A 25,513-nucleotide genomic window follows, 5' to 3' on the forward strand; every position below is an offset into this window, starting at 1 on the left:
CCAGGATACTCTGCAACTTCTACAGGTGCACCATCGAGAGTATCCTGACTGGCTGCATCACCGCCTGGTATGGCAGTTGCACCGCCCTCAACCGTAAGACTCTACAGAGGGTGATGAAAACTGCTCAGCACATCACCAGGACGGAGCTGCCATCCATGGAGGACCTCTACACCCAGCGGTGTAGGAAGAAGGCCGGTAGGATATTAAAGGACCCCCATCACCCCAGCAACAATCTGTTCTGTCTGCTGCCGTCTGGCAGACGGTACCGCAGCATCCGGACCAAGACCACCAGACTCAGAGACAGTTTTATACCACAGGCTATAAGACTACTGAACTCCTGAGCTGTGTGAATGTCTACTCACATCTGTTTATAGTACACACATACATATATATTATACACATCTGCCATACATATCTGTTTATAGTACACATATCTATATATTGTACATATCTGCCATATACATCTGCTATACATAATATATGCATCTGTCCATACCTCCTCATTCAACAGTGTAAAGTATTTAAATACTTTCAATGTATTCCACATATGTATATATTTCACATCCTCAAATCTTTATTGTTAATATTGTAAATATTCTTCTCTCTTTTTGCACTACTTTATTTATCTTTTGCACCATGCATGTTGAGTTGTTGGAGGAGCACGCGACATAAGATTTTCATTGCCAACATATACGCTGTATCTGCTGTGCATATGACCAATAAAACCTTGAAACCTTGAAACCTATGCATTTAGTAGCATTTGTTGCATTGCATGTCAGTTTTATTTCATGCCTACTTCAGGTTATTTGCATGCAACAATATTATGGTGAAATGTGAAAGTGTCATCATTCACAAATGTATTTAAAAAAGAAAATGCAGGCTTATATAGGCAATCATTTATAAATGGAATAGGGTTAAAGGTGCTCATCCAAGTGAGATTTCCATCATGAAACCATATTGTGCACTTGTAATCTAATGTAAACTATTGAAATGTGGGTTAGTTTGGGAATGCTTTCAATTTAACATTTTGAGGCTGTTTTCACTCCGATCACAGCCTCAGTTATTAAATTGAAAGCATTTCCAAACTAACCCACAGCTGCCCTGCATCACTCTCTCATATAAGCTTACCCATTAACGGCGTGTTTACTCGTGTTTCTGCCATTTCTGCCCTTTTAGAAACAATTAAAAACGCACACACACACACACACACACACACACACACACACACACACACACACACACACACACACACACACACACACACACACACACACACACACACACACACACACACACACACACACACACACACACACACACATTACACCGACGTCATCCTGCGCACACATCACACAAGCTTGTCTGGCTGGAATGTGACGCTAAAGCTCCTGAGTGAAGTCTCGCGGAGTAAAAACACCGGCCATTTTTCTCTATGTATAGCAGGACACTTCGCTTCGTGCTTGGGTGGTGTTATCGAGAGTGTTGCGGTCACTTTGATAAACCTACAAGTTTGGGCAAGTTTAATTTTGTTGTCCAAGCATCCTAACTTACAACAGACCGGACACAAACAATGTTTGTGTTTACTGCTGCAAAGTTTTTTCGCTGACATCCTTGTCCGGATAGATGCTTGTCTAAACTGTCGTACAAATGGAAATGGTGCCTAGCGAGGAGAACCAGTTCGTACCCAAAGAGGTGAGGACCCTGCCCCGGTTGGAGAATCGAACTCTAAAAGTCACCCTTGTAGACCACGCTCATTAATAATAGCAACACTTTTGTGTCACTTTGGGAGTTTGTGATCTTGGTGTATCATTTGGCTAGCTGCTAACCGTTAGCTTCACTAGACGGCCTATCGTGACATGGCTAGTAACGTTAAAGCTAACATCGGTAAAGCGGCTATTTCCACTGCACCTTAGATAAAGTGAGTTTATGACCGTACCTTAAGCTTTAGCATACTTATGATTGAGTTATCTAGCCTTAGAATTTTCTTTATTCCCCCATAGAAACTGTATATAATTATTAAATGTTAACCTCAAAACAAAGGCGATATTGTCAACATTACTTAGCCAACTTGCAAGTAACATTAGCTTGAACAAACGCCGTTAGCTTTGTATGGCTGGGTAATTGCAACACATCTAGATGTTATTGAAGTTATATGTAAATACCTACAACCTTGGACCTGACTGGCATTTTTAATGGGATGTTTACCCAAAATGTTATCTTTATAATAATGTAAACTTTGACTCCATCTTGGCCGTGTTTGCAGATTGTTTTGAACAGAACTTGTAGCTTCACTGTGAAGTCAACGTTAGCTGGTCAGATTTGCGAGCTAGCTATAATGTTAGCTGGTTGACTTGCTGACGTTACTACTGAAGATGCAGGTATTATAACGTTACATTTGGTTATTTGTTTGTTCCTTCCCATTTAGTATATTGGCAAACACGAAGAATGCCATTTGTCACATTTTAAGTAATATAGCCGTTGCTTGTTTAGCTCGTTGGTTAGCTAAATGTTACGCACAACATCCTAACGTTTTATGAAACGATATTGTATTTAGCTACATTTTACTATGTTGTCATGTTTTTTCAATCAAGTAGCGATGTAATCGTTAATAGCTTTTGTAAACACCACAAATCGTTTACATAGCTAGCTTGTTTTGGTGCTGACATGTCTGCTAAGGTTAACTGTGATATTGTCATAAACGTCCCCGATGGTGCCACTGGCGTGTCTGTCATATTCATTTGTTATTTTGTGCTCTCGTATATCTGTATAGATAATACAAGTCAATACATTATGGGTGTTTTTTGTATTAGCACCGTGGCTGCATTTACGTCAGCTGAAGAGTAATACGTCAAACATAGGACGTCACTCGTTGACATTAGGGCTCTGTGCAACATTGCATCTGTTCATGCAGCAATTTAATTCATATATATATATATATGTATATAGTGTAGCTTGAAGATATATAGCGTGATAATGGGTCATACGTCTATTTCAGTAAAACAACAACACTTAAACAAGGATTCATTCAGCTAGTGAGAAGGAAATGGGTTTATTTACTTAGCATTTTGGCAGCATGAAGAAATGTCTTTGTCCTTCAGATTTTAGTATTAAAAATCCCATTTAACTGCTGAAATAAATAATTATTCATATTGAAGTTTGTACATAAATATTAAATGTCGGACTCTCCTTTTAGATCTGTAAACATGCTGGTTCCACAGTTCACTTAAACCAAGTTGTTGCTGAAATCATTTGAGCAACAGCAAGGTTACAAATTATTGACCAATGTTGTGGAACAAGACATGAGCTCAAGTGTAGGTAATTTAAGCTCCAGTTTGGTGTTGAAAGTGGATGAGAGCAGTGCTGTGTTGTTCTGGGATACCAGAAGATACTCGGAGCTCTCTGTTGATGCCAAATTATATGAAACATTTGAAAAAATGCCCTATAAATATTCCCAGTCATATAATCACAGCATCACATGCAACCCTGTCACATCTATGTTGGGTGGGCTACTGAATGGCTTTTTGTTTGTTATCAAATTAAAAAGTTTGGAAGTAATATATAGGCATAGCCATGCTCTCTCATTTCAAGAGCAACATTATTTGTTATTATGAAGGGCTTTATTCATGATAATCACAACAAGCCAACACAAACTGGCTGTGAAGTTTGTCTCGATTATTAAAATATGTTTAGTTACTGCCTCTGGAGTTTCCTTTGTTTTAGTTGCAAATATTTACATTATGCTTGGACTTCGTCGAGACATCTTTTTTTAATTGAAAGGTAAAGCAATAATGCATAAAACCTACGTAGTCATTTTCACCATTCTAAAAACTATTGGATTTGAGGCAGCTAGTTAACTATATGGAGCCGGTATATATAAAAAAAAAACATACAAGAGTTGTACCCATTACATATTTTAGGCTACATAAAATGTTCATGGTCACCACTTCATATGTCTTTTCCACTGCTGGCAATGTGCTCCCATAACATTACGTCAATACTCTTTGACATTTTTGCCTGCAGTTGTAATTGAATTACATTGTGTTAAAATGATTTAATTGATGCTGGCATTTTACAACATTGCAACCTCATTATTTTTTTGTTCATTCAGATCTAAATAAATTCTGTGCTATGCATTGGCCAGGGCTTCATGTCAGCACCTTGTGATTATATCCACGGTAAAAATAACCTTTAATCTCATAATACACTAGTTGTCCACTGCACCTACTTTTTATAGGACCTGTCTATCACACTTTGCTAAGATCACAAACTTCACAAAGAGAGTGCAACAACTTGTATAACTTGAATAAATTCCTGTAATCGTCTGTTGTTTTACAAGCAAAGTTGTTAATATGTTGGTGGAAAACTACAAGGCAGTCTGTTTTTGAAGGAAATGAGACAGGCATGTTTGACAACTTATTTCCTTGATGTGTTTGTTTTACATTGTTCTTCCCCCTAACTCTCCATATATCTTTAGGGTGTGTTTTGGAGTTGCAGACAGAGTATTTTTGATGAGATAAGGAAGATTTCGCAGGTAGCCATGCATTGTGTGTGGAGTGGTAAATAAATGCATGAAGCAGCATCGTGATGACATTCTTCACCAGGAGTCGGCCTCACAAACAACAGATTTATAAATAACAATAGAAGAAACATGCACCTTACTAGAAATAATGTTCTATAAGGCACCAATTTCTGAAAAACGATTATATGTTTGAAATCTATTTTAATATGTGTAAATACCCCTTTCTTCATAGCAACACTTTAACTTTGGTACAGATACCAGAGGGATATCTTTTTGATTCCTCATGTCTGTATACAAATAAACCCCAAACTGCTCCAATACAACTGTATTAAATATTGTCTGAAGCAAAAATATGATGTTATTATACAATGACAGTATTGTAATTTCAATCATGCAGTGTCTAATCCAATAGATAGTACATCCAAAGATACACAAAAAGGGCACGGTCATGTTATAACCCGTGTCCCTGCTAAGGACTCAGCATTAACTCTTACTTTATCAGTTCATTATGCAGTAGTTGAGTCTTTTCAAAATACCAAACGCTTAGTAGCTGATCACCAATACAGGTGGCTAAAGAGACTGTTCTGGCATCTTCTTTGCATGGTTAATACTTAAGCACTTGAGTCAGTTTTTCTGGCAGTTTCTGTTATTGTTCCATCGACCAATCGGAAAACAAACTATTGGGAGTGTTTAGTTGAGTCGCTCGCAGCATCTTGAAACTCCTGCTCTTCTTGGAAAGCAATTTGCACTTTTTCTTAAAAAGAGGCATGTCAACAACTGGCTGTGTTTCTGCCATTTTAAGATTACTCCATTAAGGTCGGGGACTGGGCTTGTTCAGTCATGTGTAGGTGTGGTATATTTGGACAAGAAAGGCACATTTAAGCTCCTTTTGCAAAGCTCCTGCATGTCACCAACAGTAAGTAGTACCCATAAATGAATAGTAATAGTAAAATGTTGGTGGCATTTTCTCCATTTTATAATACTTACTTAAAGTTATTAAATCATTTTGAATAATATTATAAAATGTAGTTTTAAGGTGTTTACTGCATCAGATTTAACTCATTGTTGACGCAGTGATAACCCAGTGAAAAGCTTAACCTATAAGCTTCTTAATTATTACATTTGATCCCAACACAAGCAACTTTAAAGAACTCTCTCTAAAAAGGTGCTATAAAACATTTTCATTTAAATCAGGACCTTGGTTGCGGTTAGATGTACAGCGCTGTCTCTCTTAGATGTGTCACTTCTGTATTCCTGTAACAAGTAGGTCAGTCGTTACTGCGGCATGGCATGACAAGGAATTTTTCTTTTGTGTACTGGCGTGTTTCTAATGAAGACATTTGTCACATAGCCTTACTAACCATTTGTTCTAAAGCTTTGATTAGAACACAAGCATACAGAAGGAAGATTTTGCCATCACATCATGTTAATGATTTCCCCCATTGTTGATTTTCAGATCCAAAATGCAGCTGAGGAGCCCAGAGTGCTGTGCATCATTCAGGACATCACCAGTGCAAAGACAGTCAACGAGAGGCTGACCCTAAATCTGCCGGCGTCCACCACCATCTCCAAACTCTATGAAGATGTTGCCCACAAAGCGGGATATGTCAAAGCCACTTTTGACCTTGCCTGGGGAAATACGCAGGAAATGGTGCGGGAATTAATCTAGACAGTCACTTTAGACTGCTGACACGTGTGAACGGTTTATAACAGAGTAATACTGGATCACAGAGCAGTAGGGCAGCGTTTTGTGATTACCCTCAGAGTTTGGGTCTGGGTAAAAGTTGCATATCAGGGTTGGCTAAGGTGACACCTATAAGGCGACAGAGGAGGCATGCAAGACCCGGTGTATTAGCTTGAGTGTGTGCTGAAGACTGGAGGTTTTGTAATCATCAGAAGCTGTTTTTATTCGACTTAAGTGTTCAAACAAAAACAGTCGATCTTATGCCTAGGCAGGAAAGCATTTTATTTCTATAACAATAGTTTGGATAACTGGAGGATTCAAATCGATATCAGTTTATAGATGGTTAAGGCGGCACACTAAACACATGCTACTTTATGTATATGATATTTTTGAGGGAATATTGTTCCTCTATATTGTTTGTCAGGAGGCCAGAAACACAAACTTTAATGTGTTGACTGGATGTGAAATATGATTTCTTTTTTGGTAATATGCTCAACATTTCAAAAAGCTGACGGCATGATCATGCTGTGTTCATAGCTTTTTCTGAACACTCCAATTTTGGTTTGGTGCAATTGAGCTCCAGGATAATGGCTCCCTGTCTGCGCTTTCGGTTGCAGTTAACTTATAAGAAGTTTATATTAGGACTCATTGCCCCTGCTGCATTGGGGGGGTCATATCACCTCATCATGAACTCAGTGAAGCTGATAGAAAACCAGACGGCGCCCAAGGGTTTTATTCATCAATTCGGTGTTAACTATGAGTTTGTGCTGTGTTCTCCCTGTTTGTTTACATGCTACTCCCTTTTCTTAAATGAGCACAGGCTAATCCTGCTGCTGACCCTGGCCAAAGCCCAGGTGCTATGTCTGTTGTTATCTCACTGAGTAGGTCAGTGGATTAAGCTCCTGTATGCTTCCACTGCAACACTCTACGTGCTTGCTCTTAGCTTGCCCAGGAGAAAGACAGAAAGTATTGCATAAAAGCTTTGCTCACATGTTGGCTTCAGGCTACTTTCCTTATACTCACCAATACAGGGAATCCACTGAAAATGATTTCAGGGAGAATCTTAGTCCTGTGAGTTCATTGAGTTTGCAGTCTTGTTTTGGGGCTGTTGTGTATTTTCCAGGGATTGTTGTTTTTAATTAGATTTTTGTTTTGACTCTTTTTCCCTCTAGGCACCGCTGGATCACAGCAGTGAGATGTCCCTCTCAGATTCTGGGTTTGAGCCTGGCAATAAGAGGAACTTCCTCCAGCTCACGGACAAAGATGGAGAGCAGCCCCAGATTGCGTCGGTGAGCGGTACACAATCAACAAGATTTGTTCCATAATGTGTAAGGTATATCCTAATAAAAGGGTCTCCCTGAATGTGTACGTGCACAGGATGAGTCAGGAACTGCAGAAAGCAGTGGGCTGGATGACAGTTCCCAGGAACGATTTATCGGGCCCTTACCGAGAGACAGCACTGCCGGCTGCAGCGGAGACTACAGCAGTCCATCTTACTCCTACTCGTCCATCCTCAACAAATCAGAAACAGGTGAGGCTCAGTCGCTGTTGAATATGTGACCTCGCTCTCTTTATACAAACCCACCTGTCTCCTCACTACTTTGTCTCCCCCTCCCTCCCCGCTGTAGGTTACGTGGGCCTGGTCAACCAAGCTATGACCTGCTATTTGAACAGTCTTCTACAAACCCTGTTCATGACCCCAGAGTTCAGAAATGCTCTCTACAAGTAAGGATCTACTTCTGAGTGTCTTTGTGAAGTTTTATCAAAGAACAACTTTTGATATGATTTTAAAAACGTCTGTTTAACTTTCAGCTGGGCGTTTGAGGAGAGTGAGGAGGATCCAGTCACCAGTATACCCCACCAGCTGCAGAGGCTGTTTGTACTGCTGCAGACCAGTAAGAAACGTGCGATCGAGACCACCGATGTGACGCGGAGCTTTGGCTGGGACAGCAGCGAGGGTGAGCCTTTGAACTCTCCAGTGACTCGACTCGCATGGCTTGTGTGCGTGTAAGAGGAGAGACCTTGTGCCTCTGCATCTGAAAACTCAATTACATGTATTGTGTCTTTCAGCTTGGCAGCAGCATGACGTCCAGGAGCTTTGCAGGGTCATGTTCGACGCCCTGGAGCAAAAGTGGAAGCAGACGGAGCAGGTAGGAGAAAGACACTACTGACGACAACAAGTTCAGCAGCCAATCTAAGGCCTCCCTTCTCAAGTGGAGACAAAAGAGCTACTGTGGGAGAAGTGAAATGGGCCAGTAAGCCTCTGGGTTAGCAGTGTCTTATCTCACGAGCAAATTATAAACTGCAAACACATAATCCATTGGGCCTGCTCTGTACACATCAGATCCTTGTTAGCTCAGAATAGATGCATGTGATTAAAAAAAATCCCGACAGCAAACATATAAGAAACTGCTGCAATGGATTTGAGTATTTGTACAGCCTTCTTTGTCGAAGTTGACATTTAAAGTCAACATTTGAATTGATAAACATTTAAAGATAAATAGTAAAACTGAACAAATGCATCCCCCCTTTTTATCCGAATATATGTAACAAAAAACGCATCATTGGCTCAAAAGAAGATGAGCCTGGTCCTATAATGACCACTCTACAAAGAATTTGATAACATAGCATTTCCTTGTATTTGACCAAACTTTCCTATATTTACATTCTTACAGGAGTGGGGCAAAGTTGTTTTAATTGTATTAAATATATAAATATATATATATATATATATTTATATTTATATATATATATATTTATATTTCATCCATCCATGAGTTGTGGATGGTTGGTAGTGTCAGACAGAAATAATTGCCTGCTTTTTGAGAACCTTTTGAAGCCCTAACACATGCTGTATTGTTAGTATTGAAATGTGGCTGAGAAGGCCTGACTGTCATGCCTCCACATCCTCAGGCTGACCTGATCAACCAGCTGTACCAGGGGAAGCTGAAGGACTATGTTCGTTGTCTGGAGTGCGGCTATGAGAGCTGGAGGATTGATACTTACCTGGACATCCCTCTGGTGATCAGACCCTTCGGAGCCAACCAGGCGTATGGCAGTGTGGTGCGTTTTCTCTCCATAGTTAAATTATTTTACTCTTTGGAAGTCATTTGCTATAATTCTGTACTTTTCTGCAGCACATTTTTAGTACAGTTTTTTGACCATTTAATATTTTAACCTTTATCAAAATGTTTTCTGCTACAGGAAGAAGCTTTGCAGGCGTTCATCCAGCCAGAAACTCTTGATGGGCCCAACCAGTACTTCTGTGAACGGTGCAAAAAGAAATGTGATGCCCGGAAGGTGAGCTCACTGAAAATGTGACATGCTCCATTAACACACGAGTCCTGCTATTGACCTGCCTGAATCTTTAATAAATGCTCCTATACACAGGGTCTGAGATTTCTGCACTTCCCCTACCTGCTGACACTCCAGCTGAAGCGCTTCGATTTTGACTACACCACTATGCATCGCATTAAGCTTAATGACCGCATGGCTTTCCCCGAGGAGCTCGACATGAGTCCATTCATCGACATGGAGGACGAGGTGAGAGGAGCGGGAAGGGAGGTATCTCCTTTTATCCCTTCTTCTGACTTACTTTATATTGATACCCTATGTGTTTATCCTTCTGTCTTTTGTTGATCAGAAATAACTTGTTGTGATTTTAAGCTATGGTTGGAAAAAGAAAGTGATGTCACACTCCACTTCATTTAATATTTCTGTTCCGTTGTTTAGACGACAGCAGTACCTAATAAAGCAGAAGATTTTCCATCATAATCCTCGAGTGTGAGGTCTCATATGCGTTCCCTCCAGGAATAACTTTAGTGATTCTGGAAAAGGGCGAGATAAACAAACAAACACCATTCATGCCACAAAGGCAACACCAGTGACAGATTTGTTCTGTTTTCAGGTAGAGCTAAGAGCATGTGACACATTTGAACCCCTCTCAATTAATGTTTTTGATCCTCTCTAGAAGTCGCCTCAGACCGAGAGCTGCACTGACAGCGGAGCAGAGAATGAAGGCAGTTGCCACAGCGACCAGATGAGCAATGATTTCTCCACGGAAGATTGTGTCGATGAGGGCATCTGCCTGGACAGCACCAGCAGCACGGAGAGGGTGTTGAAGCCAAAGGTAAATCACCTTGAATACTCAGTAGATGGATATATTTTGGATTGTCGTTGTGTTGAATATCATTGGTTAGCAAGCTGTATCTCAAAGGCCTGTTCAAGTGTTTTGGCCCAACTCTGTCTTTATTATTGGGTTCCTGCCGATATAGAGTCTGATCTAATACTTCCTTGTAATGTTCACTGCGTCTTGGTGGTGTAGTTGCATAAAATGTTATTACAAGCTGCATCCTGTTTATTGTGCATGCTTGCATAATTTGTACACGTAGTGTTGACTTTAGCTCTGCAAATATAGCATATCATTCGCTTATGTCTTTCCGTTGCAAATCCATTATCAATGGTGAATGTCCCTGGTGTTAACAGAAGTCCTTCTATCTAAACAAAAAGATTTTGGTCTCTGTCTTTTTTTCAGAACATGCTGACCTTTGAGCTGTTCTCCGTCATGGTCCACTCTGGGAGCGCTGCGGGAGGACACTACTACGCCTGCATCAAATCCTTCAGTGATGGCCAGTGGTACAGTTTCAATGATCAGCACGTCAGCAAGGTCAGCCTCAGCGCTTCAGCTCCCGTTTTGTCCTCTTACAGCACTTAGGCAGGTTGACTCATCAGACTGTATCTGTGTTAAGTCATCAGTTTGTACTACAGCAAGCAAACTAGATTTAGTCCTTTTAATTTCTACCTGTCATTAACAACGTAGTATCCATTAAATCGTGCCGTATGTTCCTGTTTGGCAGATCACCCCAGATGATATCAGGAAGACATATGGGGGCTCTTCAGGGAGCAGAGGCTATTACTCCAGTGCCTTTGCGAGGTGAATGTCTCTCATATCTGCCTCCAGCACTAACTCACGTCATCACAGTCATGAGTGGGGGGAATACAATAATCACGAGGATAATCAAGATGTGCCCGTTTGTTCTTTGTTAATTCTCTCTCATGTTTATTTAAAGCAATATGAAGCTTTTCAAAGATCTGACAGAACTACATTTTCTTTCTATATATTCCACTGCAATCATTAACCAGACATCTTACATATTTTTTTCTCCTACCAGTTCTACAAATGCATATATGCTGATTTATAGATTGAAAGATGCCTCAAGGAATTCAAGTAAGACATTTTTTTTTTTTCAATCTGCTGTCTAATGCCAACATTAATTGTGCCTTCATGGTAGTGTTAGAGGCAATGTCATTCTGTGATGAATTGGATCATTTACTGCTATTATGTTAACGGTGGTTTATCAGCCCTCGTATTGAATGAGCCGCCAGCTTGAGCTACTGTCCTGAAATGTGCATCACATCAGTAGAATGATTATAGATGATTTAATATCTTGAGGATTATCGTCCTGTTTATTTGACCAGGGTTTGTCCTTAGTGTACTGGTACTAGAATTACTATGCCGTTTTGGTGTGTATTCTGTCTGTCCTGTCTGCAGAGTATTTAGATGCAGAAGAGTTCCCAGAGCACATAAAGACTTTGGTTCAGAAGGAGAAAGAGTCTGAAGAGCAAGAAAAGCGACAGAGGGAGATTGAGCGCAACACTTGCAAGGTACATGATCCTTTTTAGATCAGTTCAAGATCTATTATGTGTCTGAATGAGGATCAGCACTCTGGCTCTCTATTAAAACGAGTTGAACTGTTATTGCTCTTTCCTTTGAATCTCCAGATAAAGCTGTTCTGCATGCGTCCTGTAAAGACCATGATGGAGAGCAAGCTGGAAGTACACAAGGACAAAACTCTCAGAGAAGCAACAGAAATGGCCTACAAGGTTTATCCACCGTCTGATTTTGCAACAACTAGACCTCTGATTGTTAAATATCGGAGTAAAGTATTATTGTGTAGTAATACTGTGCGTGTCCTGTGCTGCTCAGCTGATGGAGCTGGATGGAGTGGTGCCCCTGGACTGCTGCCGCTTGGTGAAGTACGACGAGTTCCACGAGTACCTGGAGCGCTCCTACGAAGGGGAGGAGGACACACCCATGGGCATGCTGCTCGGAGGAGTCAAGTCCTCGTATATGTTCGACCTGCTGCTGGAGATCCGCCAACCAGAGCAGGTGTTCCAGCCTTACAAACCTGGAGGTCAGTTTAGGCTGCTATGTTTTATTTATACTCATTATTATGTAGCTAGTGCCCCAAAGCTCCTTTTGTGAAGTATGAGACCAATAAATTATGACTTACTATATACAACTATAAGTATGGTACGAGCAAATAGACTAAACAGCTGTAATGGATGTAGATCTGTCAGAATACCCCGCTTTTTAATTGCTTTATGTGACTGTGTTTCTGATTTTCCTGCAGAGGTGATGGTGAAGGTTCATGTTGTGGATCTGAAGAGTGAGAGCATCGCCACTCCAATCAGTGTTCGGGCCTACTTGAACCAGACGATCACTGAATTCAAACAGCTTATTGCACAGGTTTCTTTCTCTCATCAGTTTCTACACCACATCTTCTCCTCATTCCTCAACCTTCGGTTTTAAGCATGAGCGCAGGAAACTGTAAAGAGAGTGGAAATGTGACTTAAGACTTGTTTGTTGTTTCCAGGCAACCGGGCTCTCTGCAGAAGCCATGCGTGTTGTCCTGGAGCGCTGCTATAACGACCTCCGGCTCCTGTATGTTCCAAACAAGACACTGAAAGCTGAAGGGTTCTTCAGGAGCAACAAGGTCACGACATGTTTTTTTACTTTTGAACTTATCTCCCGGAAGGTTTTTTTTCTCCATCTTGTACGGGATATAAACCCTCCGCACTAGTTTCTTACAGATTCTCAAACCAAAACACAAACCCTTACAACATAAATAATACTGAAGTATTCTTCTTTAAAATCTTTCACACATTTTTCAGATTCAGCTAAATACCAGTGCAGGTTATCCATCAGAAAATCAACATAAAAACTTTTGAGTTTCAACCTTTTATTTCAATTTGTTTTTCATCAGGTTTTCGTAGAGAGCTCCGAGTTGACGGATCATCAGGTTGCTTTCACTGACTCGCTCTTGTGGAAACTGTTGGATCGTCACGGAAACACGATCCGGCTCTTGGTCTTACTGCCTGAGCAGTCTCCTGGTACCTTGGCAAACAGGACTCTTTCCCAAAAAGAAGGAGCTAACTCTGATGTGCCCTTTGAGAGTTCAAAGGGTAACAGAAAATCAGTAGAGGCAATCCTGGAGGAGAGCACAGAGAAGTTAAAGAGTCTGTCTCTGCTGCAGCAGCAGCAGCAGCAGCAGCAGCAGCAGGGCTCTAGCACCAGCGACAGCCAGAAAAGCTCTGACGCCAGCGACTTTGAACATATCGAATCCCCGAGCCAGGAGGCTGACTCAAACTCTTCCCTCTGTGTGGCTGCAGACAACAGAGAGTTAGAGAACCGGATCAGGGCCACAGCCGGGGACAGCAGTGGCGCCTCCTCTGACCCCAATAACCTCTTTGCTGGCGAGGAGCGCTCGGACTCTGAGGTGAACAATGACCGCAGCACCAGCTCGGTGGACAGCGACATCCTGAGCTCCAGCCACAGTAGTGACACACTGTGCAATGCAGACAGCGGGCCCATACAGCTGGCCAACGGCTTGGACTCGCACAGCATCACAAGTAGCCGTCGCTCCAAAGCCCACGAGGGCAAAAAAGAGACCTGGGACACCGCTGAGGAAGACTCAGGGACGGACAGCGAGTACGACGACAATGGGAAGAGCAAGGCAGAAGCTCAGTACCTGTTCTTCAGAGCAGAGCCTTGTTCCCAGGAGGACTCCTTGGCAGATGCACAGAAATGTATGGACCTTCTATTTATTGTGCAGTTTAAATCAATAACAAAAAATATGTACTCAGGTGAAATTAGCAAATTAATACCTGCAAGTCCAAAGTCAGCCATGGAGAAAACCTTAAAAACAAGAAGGTTCTGTAGCTTACTGCAGTTTGAAAGAAAACCTCTTTATTGACCACGTTTCAAAGTGAACATACAATTTAATCTTGTATTTTTATGAAAGAAAATATACACAAATGTTTTGCTTATACTGTCATTGTAGTTCTTGGAATAGGAAAAAAATCTGAATTAGCAGAGAGGAGCTGTGAAACAACAACATGCTCAATCCTTCATCAAGACGGCAGAACAACTGTCCAACTGTTTAATTTTTGTATGTTTTTCTAATATACTTCAGGTTTAGTTGTTCACGTGGATAAGAGGATAACGTTAGCAGCATTCAAACAGAACCTGGAGCCCTACGTGGGAGTCGCCTCCACCCAGTTCAAGGTGTTTCGAGTGTACGCCAACAACCAAGAGTTCGAGAGTGTACGGCTCAATGAAACGCTCTCCTCGTTCTCTGACGATAACAAGGTCAGGATCCCATTCTGAATCGATTTGCCCATTTTAAGTATGTGTCTGTTTGGGTTAGCCAGTACATGACTTAACTTTACATTTGATGACTTCCCGCAGATAACGATTCGACTAGGAAGAGCACTGAAAAAGGGTGAATACAGAGTGAAGGTGTATCAGCTACTAGTGAATGAACCAGAGGTGAGACTTTTTCTCTATCCCTGTGCTAAAACAGATTGACTGATATGACCCGTCTAAATGACTCTAACAAATATTGCTAATTTATCCATGTGTCTGTTTACAGCCGTGCAAGTTCCTGGTGGACACAGTGTTTGCCAAAGGCATGACTGTCAGACAGTCGAAAGAGGAGCTGCTCCCTCAGTTAAAAGAACACTGCAAGCTCGACCTCAGCATCGACAGGTGAGACTTTGTTATATCACATTTATATGAAAAGTAAACTATTAAAAAGTGTGGGTGGTCTTACCAAACAATGTGTGTGTTCAGCGTTCGTCTCAGGAAAAAGACGTGGAAGAACCCAGGCACGGTGTTCCTGGACTACCACGTCTATGAAGAGGACATCAGCATCTCCTCCAACTGGGAAGTTTTCCTGGAAGTTCTCAATGGTAACACTCAGTTTGGTTTGACCACAGTACAACGTGTTATTGTGTAACAACAACAACAATAAAATAACGTTTCTGTATCTTGAGAAGCTATATCTTTGAGAATAATTAAAAGTGAGTTATAATGAGAGAAACTAAACAACCAAGGGGATCTGATTCTTCTTGACACTCATGGCAATTTCACCGTGAAGAAAAATCACTAAATGAGATTGTTGTATTATTTTGGAAACCCGTGCATCATCCTGCAGGGAAACATGTTCTTTCTCCATGTGAAACAATGCACTGTATCGATGGTCTGTCATGATTTGTGTCTCAGAACCGGAGAAGATGAAGTCCATGTCACAGCTGGCTGTCCTGAGCCGGAGATGGAGCCCCTCTACTATGAAGCTGGGGCCCTTCCAGGAAGTTATCCTAGAGAGCAGCAATGTGGAAGAACTCAAGGAGAAGGTATGTGTGCTGCTGCATGCTTCTCACAGTTCTTCTTAAATTTGACATTTTTCTGTTTATTTAGCCATTAAAAACAATGACAGTGATCTTATCCTAACCAACACTGGATGTGAACAGTGAAAATGAACCAAGACACTGCACCCACAAACACAGCTTTTCATTTCCTACATGTTAAACTGTAATTTTGCATGAGATAACAGCACACTCATTTTCACTGACCACCGTCACACATTAATGAGACCGTTCATTTGCCTTTTTAACTAATTTCTTTCTTCGGTTTGCAGCTCAGTGAATTAAGCGATATTCCTCTCGAGAACCTGGAGTTCGCCAAGGTATGGAGTGGACATAAATATCACACTCATTCTTTGTTGGTGTCCCACCTGTTACTGAGAGCATATCCTTCTCCTCTGCGCAGGGTAGAGGAACATTTCCCTGTGATATTTCCGTGTTGGAGATCCATCAGGATTTGGACTGGAACCCCAAGGTGTCGACGCTTAATGTGTGGCCTCTGTACATCTGTGACGACGGAGCTGTGGTCTTCTACAGGTAAATCCATCGCAGCACACACTCGAGTACTAACAAGAACTAAATATTACAACTGGAGTGCAGACTTCTACAAAAACATATGTTGCATTGTTATTTTAAATCGGTTGACCCTTAATATGGTTGTTGCATATTATTACAATGTATTTTCTACATATTATATACATACAGAATACAATTTGTAAATATTTCTGAAGAAACTGATGCTATGCTTCTTAAAATACACAATTTAAGACATGTGTTACTTTATGCAGGCACAGCTCAGAGGAGCCTATGGGGCTGTCAGACGAGGAGCGCAGTGAGCTGATGAAGAAGGAGAGCAGCCGCCTGCTAAAGACTGGACACCGTGTCAGCTACTCGCCACGCAAGGAGAAGGCCCTTAAGATCTACCTGGACGGAGGCCCAGCCAAGGACACGGGGCAGGACTGAGGAGTGAGCAGCGCTCCTCTTATCAGGATTGTCCGGCTGTAACAGCATAGCCTCCAGGCTGCAGGACTGAGTGTCCGGCCTGCTACTTACTTGAACATCAAGCAGCTTTGTGAGGCTAATGTGCTCACACCCTCCACTCTGAGCCCCAGGACTGGTTCAGAAACCCTATTGTGCACTATAGTGTATTGTACTGTAAAGTTTAAAGGGAAGTACAAAATCTATTGAATACAGAATAAGAATCAAATACTGTAAAGACAAATCAATTGAACGTGAACGCTCCAGAGATGGATGCAGAGATGTTAGGGTTGTGAAACTGATCTAGAAAGCATCCATCGCGTCTATTTCAGTCTCCTCTCACTTCTCCTCGTCACTGTGTGTTTCTCTTCCTGTTTCAGGAATAGTGTTGATTCTGATTCATCAGTGAGCATCTTGTAAGTCCATATGCTCACATCTCCCGAGCTCAGCTCTATTACAGAAATCATTCTTAACATGCATCGCTCATCTTCCTTTAAACCAATAAAAACCAACAGCACACACAACCAAGAACTACTTATCCAGCCTTCCTCTGTCTCACCTCCTCTGGTGAGGCAAACCTCACTCTCTCAGTGACTTTGACAACTTCTTTCACACGATTTGAAGAATCAAAAGCAACAATTAGGAATTTGTAAACCTGAGGTTGTTTCTGCGTGTTTAATAGCCAGAGTCATTTGTTGACATGGGTTTTCCTGATGACTGCTCTTTGTGCTTTATAGGACCTTTACCTCTCTTACACCACTTCCACTAGATTGAATGATGCATAGCGTATTGGTACCTTTAATACAAATTACAATGCAACAAAACCAAGACAACTATGTTAACAATCTCCTTGTCTAGTTTGTGTCTGTTGTAAATTATTATTTTGCTCCAGGCGTTATCATTCATTTAAGTGTCATGAGGCACCGGGCACACCTCTGTATTAACCTTTAATTAAGAAAGTGGATTTCTGTTTTTGTTTTACATCTCTAGTGTGTGTGATTGTGTGTGTGTGTGTGTGTGTGTGTGTGTGTGTGTGTGGTGTGAGGGAGCTCTCTGTGGGGTTTGACAAGAGTGTGAGGTTGTTCTTGGCGCTTTTACCTGCTGCTGCTTGATAGACTGACACCAGAGGGTGCAGAAACCCCGCTGGACTGAAGCTCGGTGTCACGGCCCCTCTGGGCTCCTGATGCTGCCACCAGCTATTCACTGTAGAAATGCCAATATCTTTTCTTTTCTTTTTTTGTGTTGATGTTTATTTCTTGAGATTTAAATTCTGTGTGAAAATAGTTTAAGATGATTTTAGAAATTAATGAAAATGTTTTTTTTTCATAACTGCAGTTTTCTGTAACTGTAAATTAAAAATGGCTTAATTTAACTCACAAATCCTACTCACATTTTTAGGAAAAGGGGGTTTTGGTGATCATAGACTTTTATTTATCTAAAGGTAAGGGTTGTACAAGGTGCATGTCGAGTGCTTAAAACAGTGCAGATGTTTGACGGTTGGAGCCGTTTGTAAGTTAACCTCACAAGTTGCTAGTACAACACTCACATCAGCTGTGGCTTGTATTTGTATCATACCCTCCTGCGGGATGCTAAATAATAAGTCACATTGTACATGGCAGACACAGAACACATACATGAGGTGTCGGGGCATATGGTGTGTTTGGGACAGAGGTGTAACATTAGCTGGAGACGCAGGTGTGGACAACAGCTCATTGACAAATCAAAACTTCATTTAAAATAAAACTATTAGTTCATTAGAAATAACTAAAACTAACATGAAATTGATACATTTGAATTACAAATATAAAACTATTATAACTGGATGATGTGATACAGATCTTTGGGCTGTGATTGTAAGGGAACAGTTATTGCCTTTTTCAATTAAATATTTCCACACTTAATAGAAGAGGATTCAGAAAAGATGCCTTCCAGTGACAAGGCTGCAGAAGGTTTTTAGTAAACATTTATTTTATTATTAGAGTATTTAAAGTCACAGATTTTTAGTTTCAATGATTATTCTGGAGCTAATACACAATATGAAGTTATTCAGACCACACCGTTTATTGGTGCTAATATAGGATTTGTTAAATGTTCAAACAAGGTCTGAGTCCATATAGTGGTGTATAACTTGTAGCTGAGTTTACTTGAATAAGCAGTTGTGTCTAACAAACATCTGATATGTTGACACGCTGTTGGATATGAGATATTGCTTGAAAGACAATTTAAATCAAGTTGATACAGAACAAAAAACATAAACACAAGAAGAGCACATTACACAATGAATATACATATAGTCAATATAGATAGAATGTATAACCACGTGGCATGTTGAACAGTGTTTCCTCCTGTTGTGCGTAAAATATGTCATCTCTGCCATAAAAATGTTGAGGACTACGTCTTCGCAAAACTACAAGTACTTATACGTGCAGATATTATAGGTTCAAGCAACTTAGTTTACCAAAACATAAAACGGAATGACAACGGAAAACGTGAAGAGGAAAAAATAGGTTTGGTACAAACTCCTAAACAAAGCTGAGGTTTTATCAGACATGTATAAGGATGCAAACGAGCGTCCTGGATGGCAATATGACCAACTGTCTATTTACATGTTAACATAATACTTTCACAGACTCTGCTGACATACACATTTATTGCTCAAGGGAGTCTTGAAATCGAAACATATTACTATTATTGCTACTATTATTATTATTTTTTACTATTCAGTACACAGTGCATCGTTCTTGGTGCATAGCTCATTCATTGGGATTGCAAGCTGGGCGTATTACTTTGGTCTCGATAATGCAGTGCTGCTATTCAACGTGATATCAGCTGAAGTCTGTTATACGGATGACATAAAAAGCTATGGTGAGGTGAATACTCAACAGACATGAGTATTTATTGAATGGCTTTGATTTGCATTAGATAAGGGTTCAAGTTAAGATGATGCATTAAGTAGTATAGTATCAACACAGGACTTTGCAAATATAATGATTCCTGTTTTTTGTTGGTGACTTTTTATATCTACCTTTATCCTCAGGTCTAAATAACAGCAAATAAAACAAAATATATTTTCATTCATATTCCATGCTGTATATCTTTACCACTTTGGATTAAGCCGGCAAACTGAAAGTGCTAATGCTCTTTGCAACAAAGCTGAGGAGGCAGTGGGGACCCCAGTGTCAGATTATATAGTCTATCTCTGAGTACAGACTGTCCGTCAGGTCCTCTTCACTCGAGTCCTCTCCTTTAAGGCACATGGACCCTCGCCTGTCGAAAAGCAGAGCACCACAGGTTAGTATTGGGGATAGAAACACACACGAGTAAAATGCAAATATATCCTTAAGGAATACTCCCAACGCCAAAATATAGTTTTTAAATGGAGTCATTACACCGTGTGTCCTTGAATTCTTGAAGAAAAATGTTTTCTAGTGCCTCAAACGAAAATAAAGAATCCAAAAAGGGAAAAAACACTCTTTACTTATTGATGTCTGTGTTTAATAACAACAAAACGATATCAAAACAACAAGTGGTACAATATGATCTCATAAAGTCTCATTTATTCAGTTAATCACTACTTCCAAAACATAAGCTTTTTCACTAAAGCCTTACTATGTTAAACAGTCTCACGTAGGAGCAGGTATTGTATTTTTGATAAGTAGTGAACGTATGATGATAGAATCCAAACTTGGATTGTACTACACACGATGTGGGTGTTTGTCAAAGGATGTTTTGATGTAGTTTGGCTGTTGTTGAACACTGCGTCCATTAACATCAATTCATACAATACTTTTGTTCAGTTTGGATTTGTAATTCACCTTGGAGGCATGGGACAAAAACACGTGTTCTTCATGAGTGCAAGGTAACACTGGGCATATCATTATAAACATATCAGTGGGTGAAGCATTCCTTTGAAATCTTTTGGTTATGATATATGAGTACAAATTATTCAAAAACAATTCTAGGCTATTAAATATACTGCACTCACCCCAGATGCTGGCAGTGGAGATCTCCTGCACAGGGGCAATGTTTTCTGGGTCCATTGTCCTGTACGTCCCAGGACAGCAGCTCCAGCAGGTGGTTGGAGGCCCCGAAGCAGCGCTCACGCTCAATGGGCTTGGTCGAGCAGACAGGGAAGAGCAGCGCTGAAGACAAGGACAACATACGGTAACATTTTGCTAGAGAATACTTTAGCAGCATACAATGAACTGTGTGTTGAATTGCACCTTTGTGGAAAAGACAGCAGAGGTCCGTGCTGCAGTCGGTCTGGTGTTCACATGTACTGCCTGCCTCTCCTTTTGTTGCATTCACAGTGCACTGACCCCACACACACAGCTGTTCCCCACAGCACTCCGTATCCTTAGTGCAGGACTGAGAGAAGGAGAACATGATTTGTTTTTTAAATAGAAAGGTCAAAAGTGCTTTTCTTGAGAAAACTTCCTGCCCTCAGCACAGATTCCTCTTTAGTAGACACAAGATGAATTAACAAAAGCCCAAAAACGTACAGGTGACAAACGCATAGCATTACCACTAGATGGCTCTATAGGATGTAGACAAACAAGGAAATGGCAACAAGGACAAATAAGAAAAAGGAAACATTGAAGTACAGACAACATGACAGGAGAATAAAATAACAATATATAACCATTAACCGCAGCTGCACCAAATCACATGCATCAGAGCTATTAAAAAAAACAGGATAGAAATACAAGTCTTTGTTTATTTTTGTTCTTTTCTGTGCGATAATAATTCAAACCTAACCTTAGCTATACAGTCTATGATATCACCAAACAGCCAATATGTTAGTAGGTTAATACAATTCTCCTTGCAACACAGGTGTCTTAAAAGTCACAAAAATGTGCTCATGGCATGCGCCTTAGGTTTACAGAAGCTGAAACTCACCTTAGCATGAATGATGATAATTATCTCTATCGTGAGGTCTGCTAAGTCTTTAAGTTAAATATAAATGAGATCAGCGTGTCACCTGTTCTCTGATAGCAGTGAGACAAGAACCTGTCCCTACACCCTTTATGAATTATTAATATTGGGATACAGGCAACAGTGTTCTGGATATTTCCATGCAGAGTTTACCAGTGCAGCACATTTGACAAGACACAGATCCTATCCTCTGTGTATTTATTATCAATGTACACTGTATCGTTGTTTGGCAGACTGCCAGTACCTTTCTCTCTTTGCATAGCTTCTCTCTGCTACATAGTTCATCCAATGAAGGCACTACAGAATAAGCAGCAGTAGTCTTAAATAAAACCAGTGGCTGAGTCTAGAGGGAAAACTTTCATTACTGATATTTTTTGTTGTTGTAGACGTCCTTTGAGAGACAGCAGTGGGTAAAGAAGAGCTCATATTTAACCTTGACACATGATGTTCTTTCATGTGAACCTCATTGGACAGAGTGTTCACAAACATCACACTCCGGTTACACTTGTGGACACTCTGCAATGCAGTCCAAGTGAAACCCCAGCCGGCCGGATGTGACTATGCATGTGTTTGTCTGTGTGTGAGTGTATGGGTGTATGTGTGTGTTTGAAAGCAACATTTTAGAGAAAGAAATACCCAAATAGTGCAGTAGCCCTAACTAAATTTCACTTACCATATCGATTGCTTTACAAGGCAGACACTTGGAATTGTGTGTGTCATAAGGCAATATCTGTCTTTCCCACAGTCTCCATCAGTGTTGCATCCCTAAACACAAGAGAGAGGACTTACATCTGACTCCAACACATGAAATAAGAAGGTTGTCTATGATTTAATTTAAATCTCGCCTCATATTTATAAGGAGTTTCATTTTAAACTGTTGTTACTGGGACAGTCTAGTGTGCCAAAGTACTCTTTTACCAATAAACAAAGTAACACATGTCATACAATAGAGTATAGAATTGCAATATGCTCAAGGTGATGATCCAAATCTTTATCGTTCGGACAAGGCCATTCAAGTATTAGTTTTTATCTGGTTTGTCAAACACACTCTAAAAATAAAATACAAAAGTAAGAATAAGATGCAATATGGTTACTTGCATAGTCACCAATTTTTTAGATGCACTTGACAGATCAGCAAAAGCAGCATTTTTTTCCAACTCTGACTTAACACAAAAAGCAGGCAAATTAGTATTGGAGCTGCATGAACACATGAAAGCACACAGCACACACTTTTTATCCATCTGACATTATGCCAATTGGTGGCCGTGATGCTGATGGCAGACATTATGACAGAATTATCCTTGTTTAGCTTAAAGATATATTTTTATTCTGGTCCACATTATCAATAAAGACTGCAAAAACTTACATGATCAATATTGTTCCCCAGGTCACTGAACTGGGCGTCTGTTGTAATGTTGTTTGTCTCCTTTGTGAAGATGGGACATCTGTTAGGTTTCTTTCACATAGGAAAACAAGCACAATCTCACTTTTGTTTACTGTTTTTAAACGTACCCGTTCTACTGAGGTGTGGATGGATTCATTATCAGAAGCAGATTCATTGTGATGACTTGGAGGAAGGTTATTGGGGTGAGGGCTGGAACTGTCACTCTCGTTGTCCTTCTAGCAGAATTGGAGAGATTATCAGATAACATTTTTGGTTAAATGATGCATCAAGAAGTCACTCACATGTTCTAGCTCCTCTACTGCTGCTTTTTTTTTTTTTTACTGACTATTCCTCACTAGAAATAGAAGTGTTTTAGTCAATTTAAAATATTCTCATTATACTAGCCAAAAATGTATACAAACAAACAGTTTTGATCTGAAGTGAGCAGTGAAATAATGCCTTGCATGTCAAAAGCTAGATGCTGATTAACTGTCTGCCTACTTGATGAAAGGCATCCTCAGGTTTTTGCTGCAGATCCTCTGGCAGCTGCTCCACTTCCACAAACGTGCTGTCCTGCTCCGTGCTTCCCTGGACGGGATTATCCAGCAGGATGTGACTGATGCCTGAGTTCACTATCTCAGGGAGGATGCCATTGCAGACAGCCGTGAGAGCCAAAACTAGCAGTGCGGTTTGCATCATCCTCATCCCCATGCTGCTGCTGCTGCTTGCTGCTGCTGCTGCACTGTGAGGAGGGTGTGGCTGTGATGCTGAGAAATAGACAGCGACGCCACAGATGATATCCGTCACTGAGAGGCCATCCCCTCATACATAACATCTCCTAAACAGGTACCAACTCACAGTAGCTGGTTTAAACTGAAATACAACAAATCGTTTCTGATTGTAATGAATAAATAAGCTTTTTTCATTGGAGAAATTTTAGGCAGAGCAATGTGTGTTCTGAAGTTAAAGCACTGTTTCCAACATTTTCAAATGACGAGAGCATTAAAAAGAAAATTCTGTTGCATTGAGTAGAAAAACCTTTAAAAGGAAAGAAGAAACAAGAAAGAAAAAAGAAAGATCTGACACGGGGACAACGTAAATCACAATTACTTTAGGTTAGTGAAGATATATGTATCCTACTTTTGGTGAACTGATCCAGTTTTGCCCGGCCCCTGTGCAATAATAGACCCAGCAACACACTGTTTATATCATTTTTTAATACGTTTTATATATTTTTTTCATTGTATTGTAATACTATGTAGTGAAGTACAACGAACATATTTGACATAGTTATCAAATTTCTATTTGTAAATATGTATGATGTTAATATCTTTGAATAATTTACAATGGAAGCAAATGTAGTGTACGTTTTCCCCGATATATTCTGAGTTTGAACTAGTCTCCTGCAGTTTCAAAGCTTGACCACAAGATGGCGACATTTGCTTCCATGGCGAAGCTATCCGGGCCAAAGTCTGTACTTTTTGCTCACACGTTTTCAGATTTTCTCAATTCTTTTGTCCATGTGCTGCTTACACTGTAGTTTCTGCTGACACGCTGTGAAATAATGTGTTGACTGACTGCGGACAGGGCACGTATGGAGCCCAGGTTTAGAAACAGGAACTACACCTGAAAGGCCTGTGTATTGTATCAGAGAGAACTTTCACTCTATTTATTTCCACTTATTTAGCCTGTGTTTGAGCTACTTCTTCATACATTTCATAAACATCGTGATATTTCAGTATACACTCACGAACAGGCTTTTAAAAACGTGTAAGTAAGGATTTAATGATCAGTTTTCAATTCAGTTTCTAACATTAAAAGGTCTACACATATTAAATGAATACAGTAGGATTAAACCCCACGAATCCAACCTTTTGTGTAAGTAGTAATGTTATCCTGCAGGCTGTCAGCAGACTGCGGGCGGTCGGATAAGTAGTGAACTATGTGTTTGGCATGAGGAAGTGTCGATCCTCTGGATTAAAGAGTACAGCGGCCCCAGTAGCTGCTACTCTGCATAGCTCTGCTCCGGGATGTGTCCTGCTGCCCCGCCCTCAAACACTGGACCCAGCTGCACAGAAACACTGCTGCCTGCCTGTCAGGCTCACTGAGGACCGACAAACTGCACACCCAAACACTTCAGGACGGCGTGTGACCAAAAACACTGGAAAGGAGAAGAGTTTTTACTGATACATGAGGCAAGTCTTTTTGTTTTACACCTTTTAGTTGTTGGGTCTTGAATTCCTAATCAAGAGAGTGGAGTGAAACTGAGACACCTGACAGAAGTGCTGTTGACCTTATTTGAAAATGTAACATGCTGTTGCAACTTCCAGTATAGTATAAGTGTTGGGCTGTAGTATGACAACCAGGCAATGTTGTATTAAAAGTTGTTGCTTACACAGTTTTATCAAAGTAACCTACAGTTTACACCGGAAATTGTCTTTGTATCAACAAGGTATCACGTTTGGGGAAGTTTAATGAACACGTGTTAAATGTCTTGTTTTATTGTAATCGCGTTGATGACGCTGTC

General features: G+C 40.6%; 3 protein-coding genes across 3 annotated transcripts in view; 2 read left to right on the forward strand and 1 right to left on the reverse strand.

Moving 5' to 3' along the window:
* Positions 1-1,410: 1,410 nt before the first annotated feature.
* Positions 1,411-18,039, forward strand: usp47 (ubiquitin specific peptidase 47). Its single transcript, XM_063881271.1, has 28 exons — positions 1,411-1,692; positions 5,976-6,170; positions 7,376-7,492; positions 7,581-7,734; positions 7,832-7,928; positions 8,016-8,161; positions 8,274-8,353; positions 9,117-9,266; positions 9,408-9,503; positions 9,594-9,746; positions 10,174-10,332; positions 10,738-10,869; positions 11,060-11,136; positions 11,375-11,430; positions 11,755-11,867; positions 11,985-12,086; positions 12,190-12,397; positions 12,617-12,732; positions 12,860-12,979; positions 13,250-14,072; positions 14,459-14,634; positions 14,734-14,814; positions 14,918-15,033; positions 15,118-15,236; positions 15,550-15,680; positions 15,965-16,012; positions 16,096-16,226; positions 16,478-18,039. Exons 1-28 carry the CDS (start codon positions 1,648-1,650, stop codon positions 16,650-16,652), a joined length of 4,116 nt encoding a protein of 1,371 aa, XP_063737341.1. The 5' UTR covers positions 1,411-1,647; the 3' UTR covers positions 16,653-18,039.
* A 576-nt stretch (positions 18,040-18,615) lies between these two features.
* Positions 18,616-25,018, reverse strand: dkk3a (dickkopf WNT signaling pathway inhibitor 3a). The gene is given in 9 exon segments (XM_063881273.1): positions 18,616-19,934; positions 20,653-20,809; positions 20,891-21,035; positions 22,276-22,325; positions 22,328-22,367; positions 22,969-23,028; positions 23,115-23,222; positions 23,488-23,753; positions 24,858-25,018. Coding segments are annotated over 8 exon segments (858 nt in total). The 5' UTR covers positions 23,698-23,753; positions 24,858-25,018; the 3' UTR covers positions 18,616-19,846.
* mical2a (microtubule associated monooxygenase, calponin and LIM domain containing 2a) overlaps positions 24,977-25,513 on the forward strand; it is a 29,315-nt gene continuing 28,778 nt past the window's right edge. Inside the window, 1 exon segment of the mRNA XM_063881272.1 lies at positions 24,977-25,181. The gene's annotated coding sequence lies outside the window, so the exon portion shown is untranslated.

The sequence above is a fragment of the Eleginops maclovinus genome, chromosome 4 (genome assembly GCF_036324505.1).
Source record: "Eleginops maclovinus isolate JMC-PN-2008 ecotype Puerto Natales chromosome 4, JC_Emac_rtc_rv5, whole genome shotgun sequence".
Lineage (NCBI taxonomy): Eukaryota > Metazoa > Chordata > Actinopteri > Perciformes > Eleginopidae > Eleginops > Eleginops maclovinus.

Coding starts and splice junctions, on each gene's coding strand:
- usp47 (XM_063881271.1), top strand. CDS start 1,648: ATGGAAATGGTGCCTAGCGAGGAGAACCAGTTCGTACCCAAAGAG. Junction 1,693..5,975: donor ACCAGTTCGTACCCAAAGAG/GTGAGGACCCTG, acceptor GTTGATTTTCAG/ATCCAAAATGCAGCTGAGGA. Junction 8,162..8,273: donor TGGCTGGGACAGCAGCGAGG/GTGAGCCTTTGA, acceptor TGTGTCTTTCAG/CTTGGCAGCAGCATGACGTC.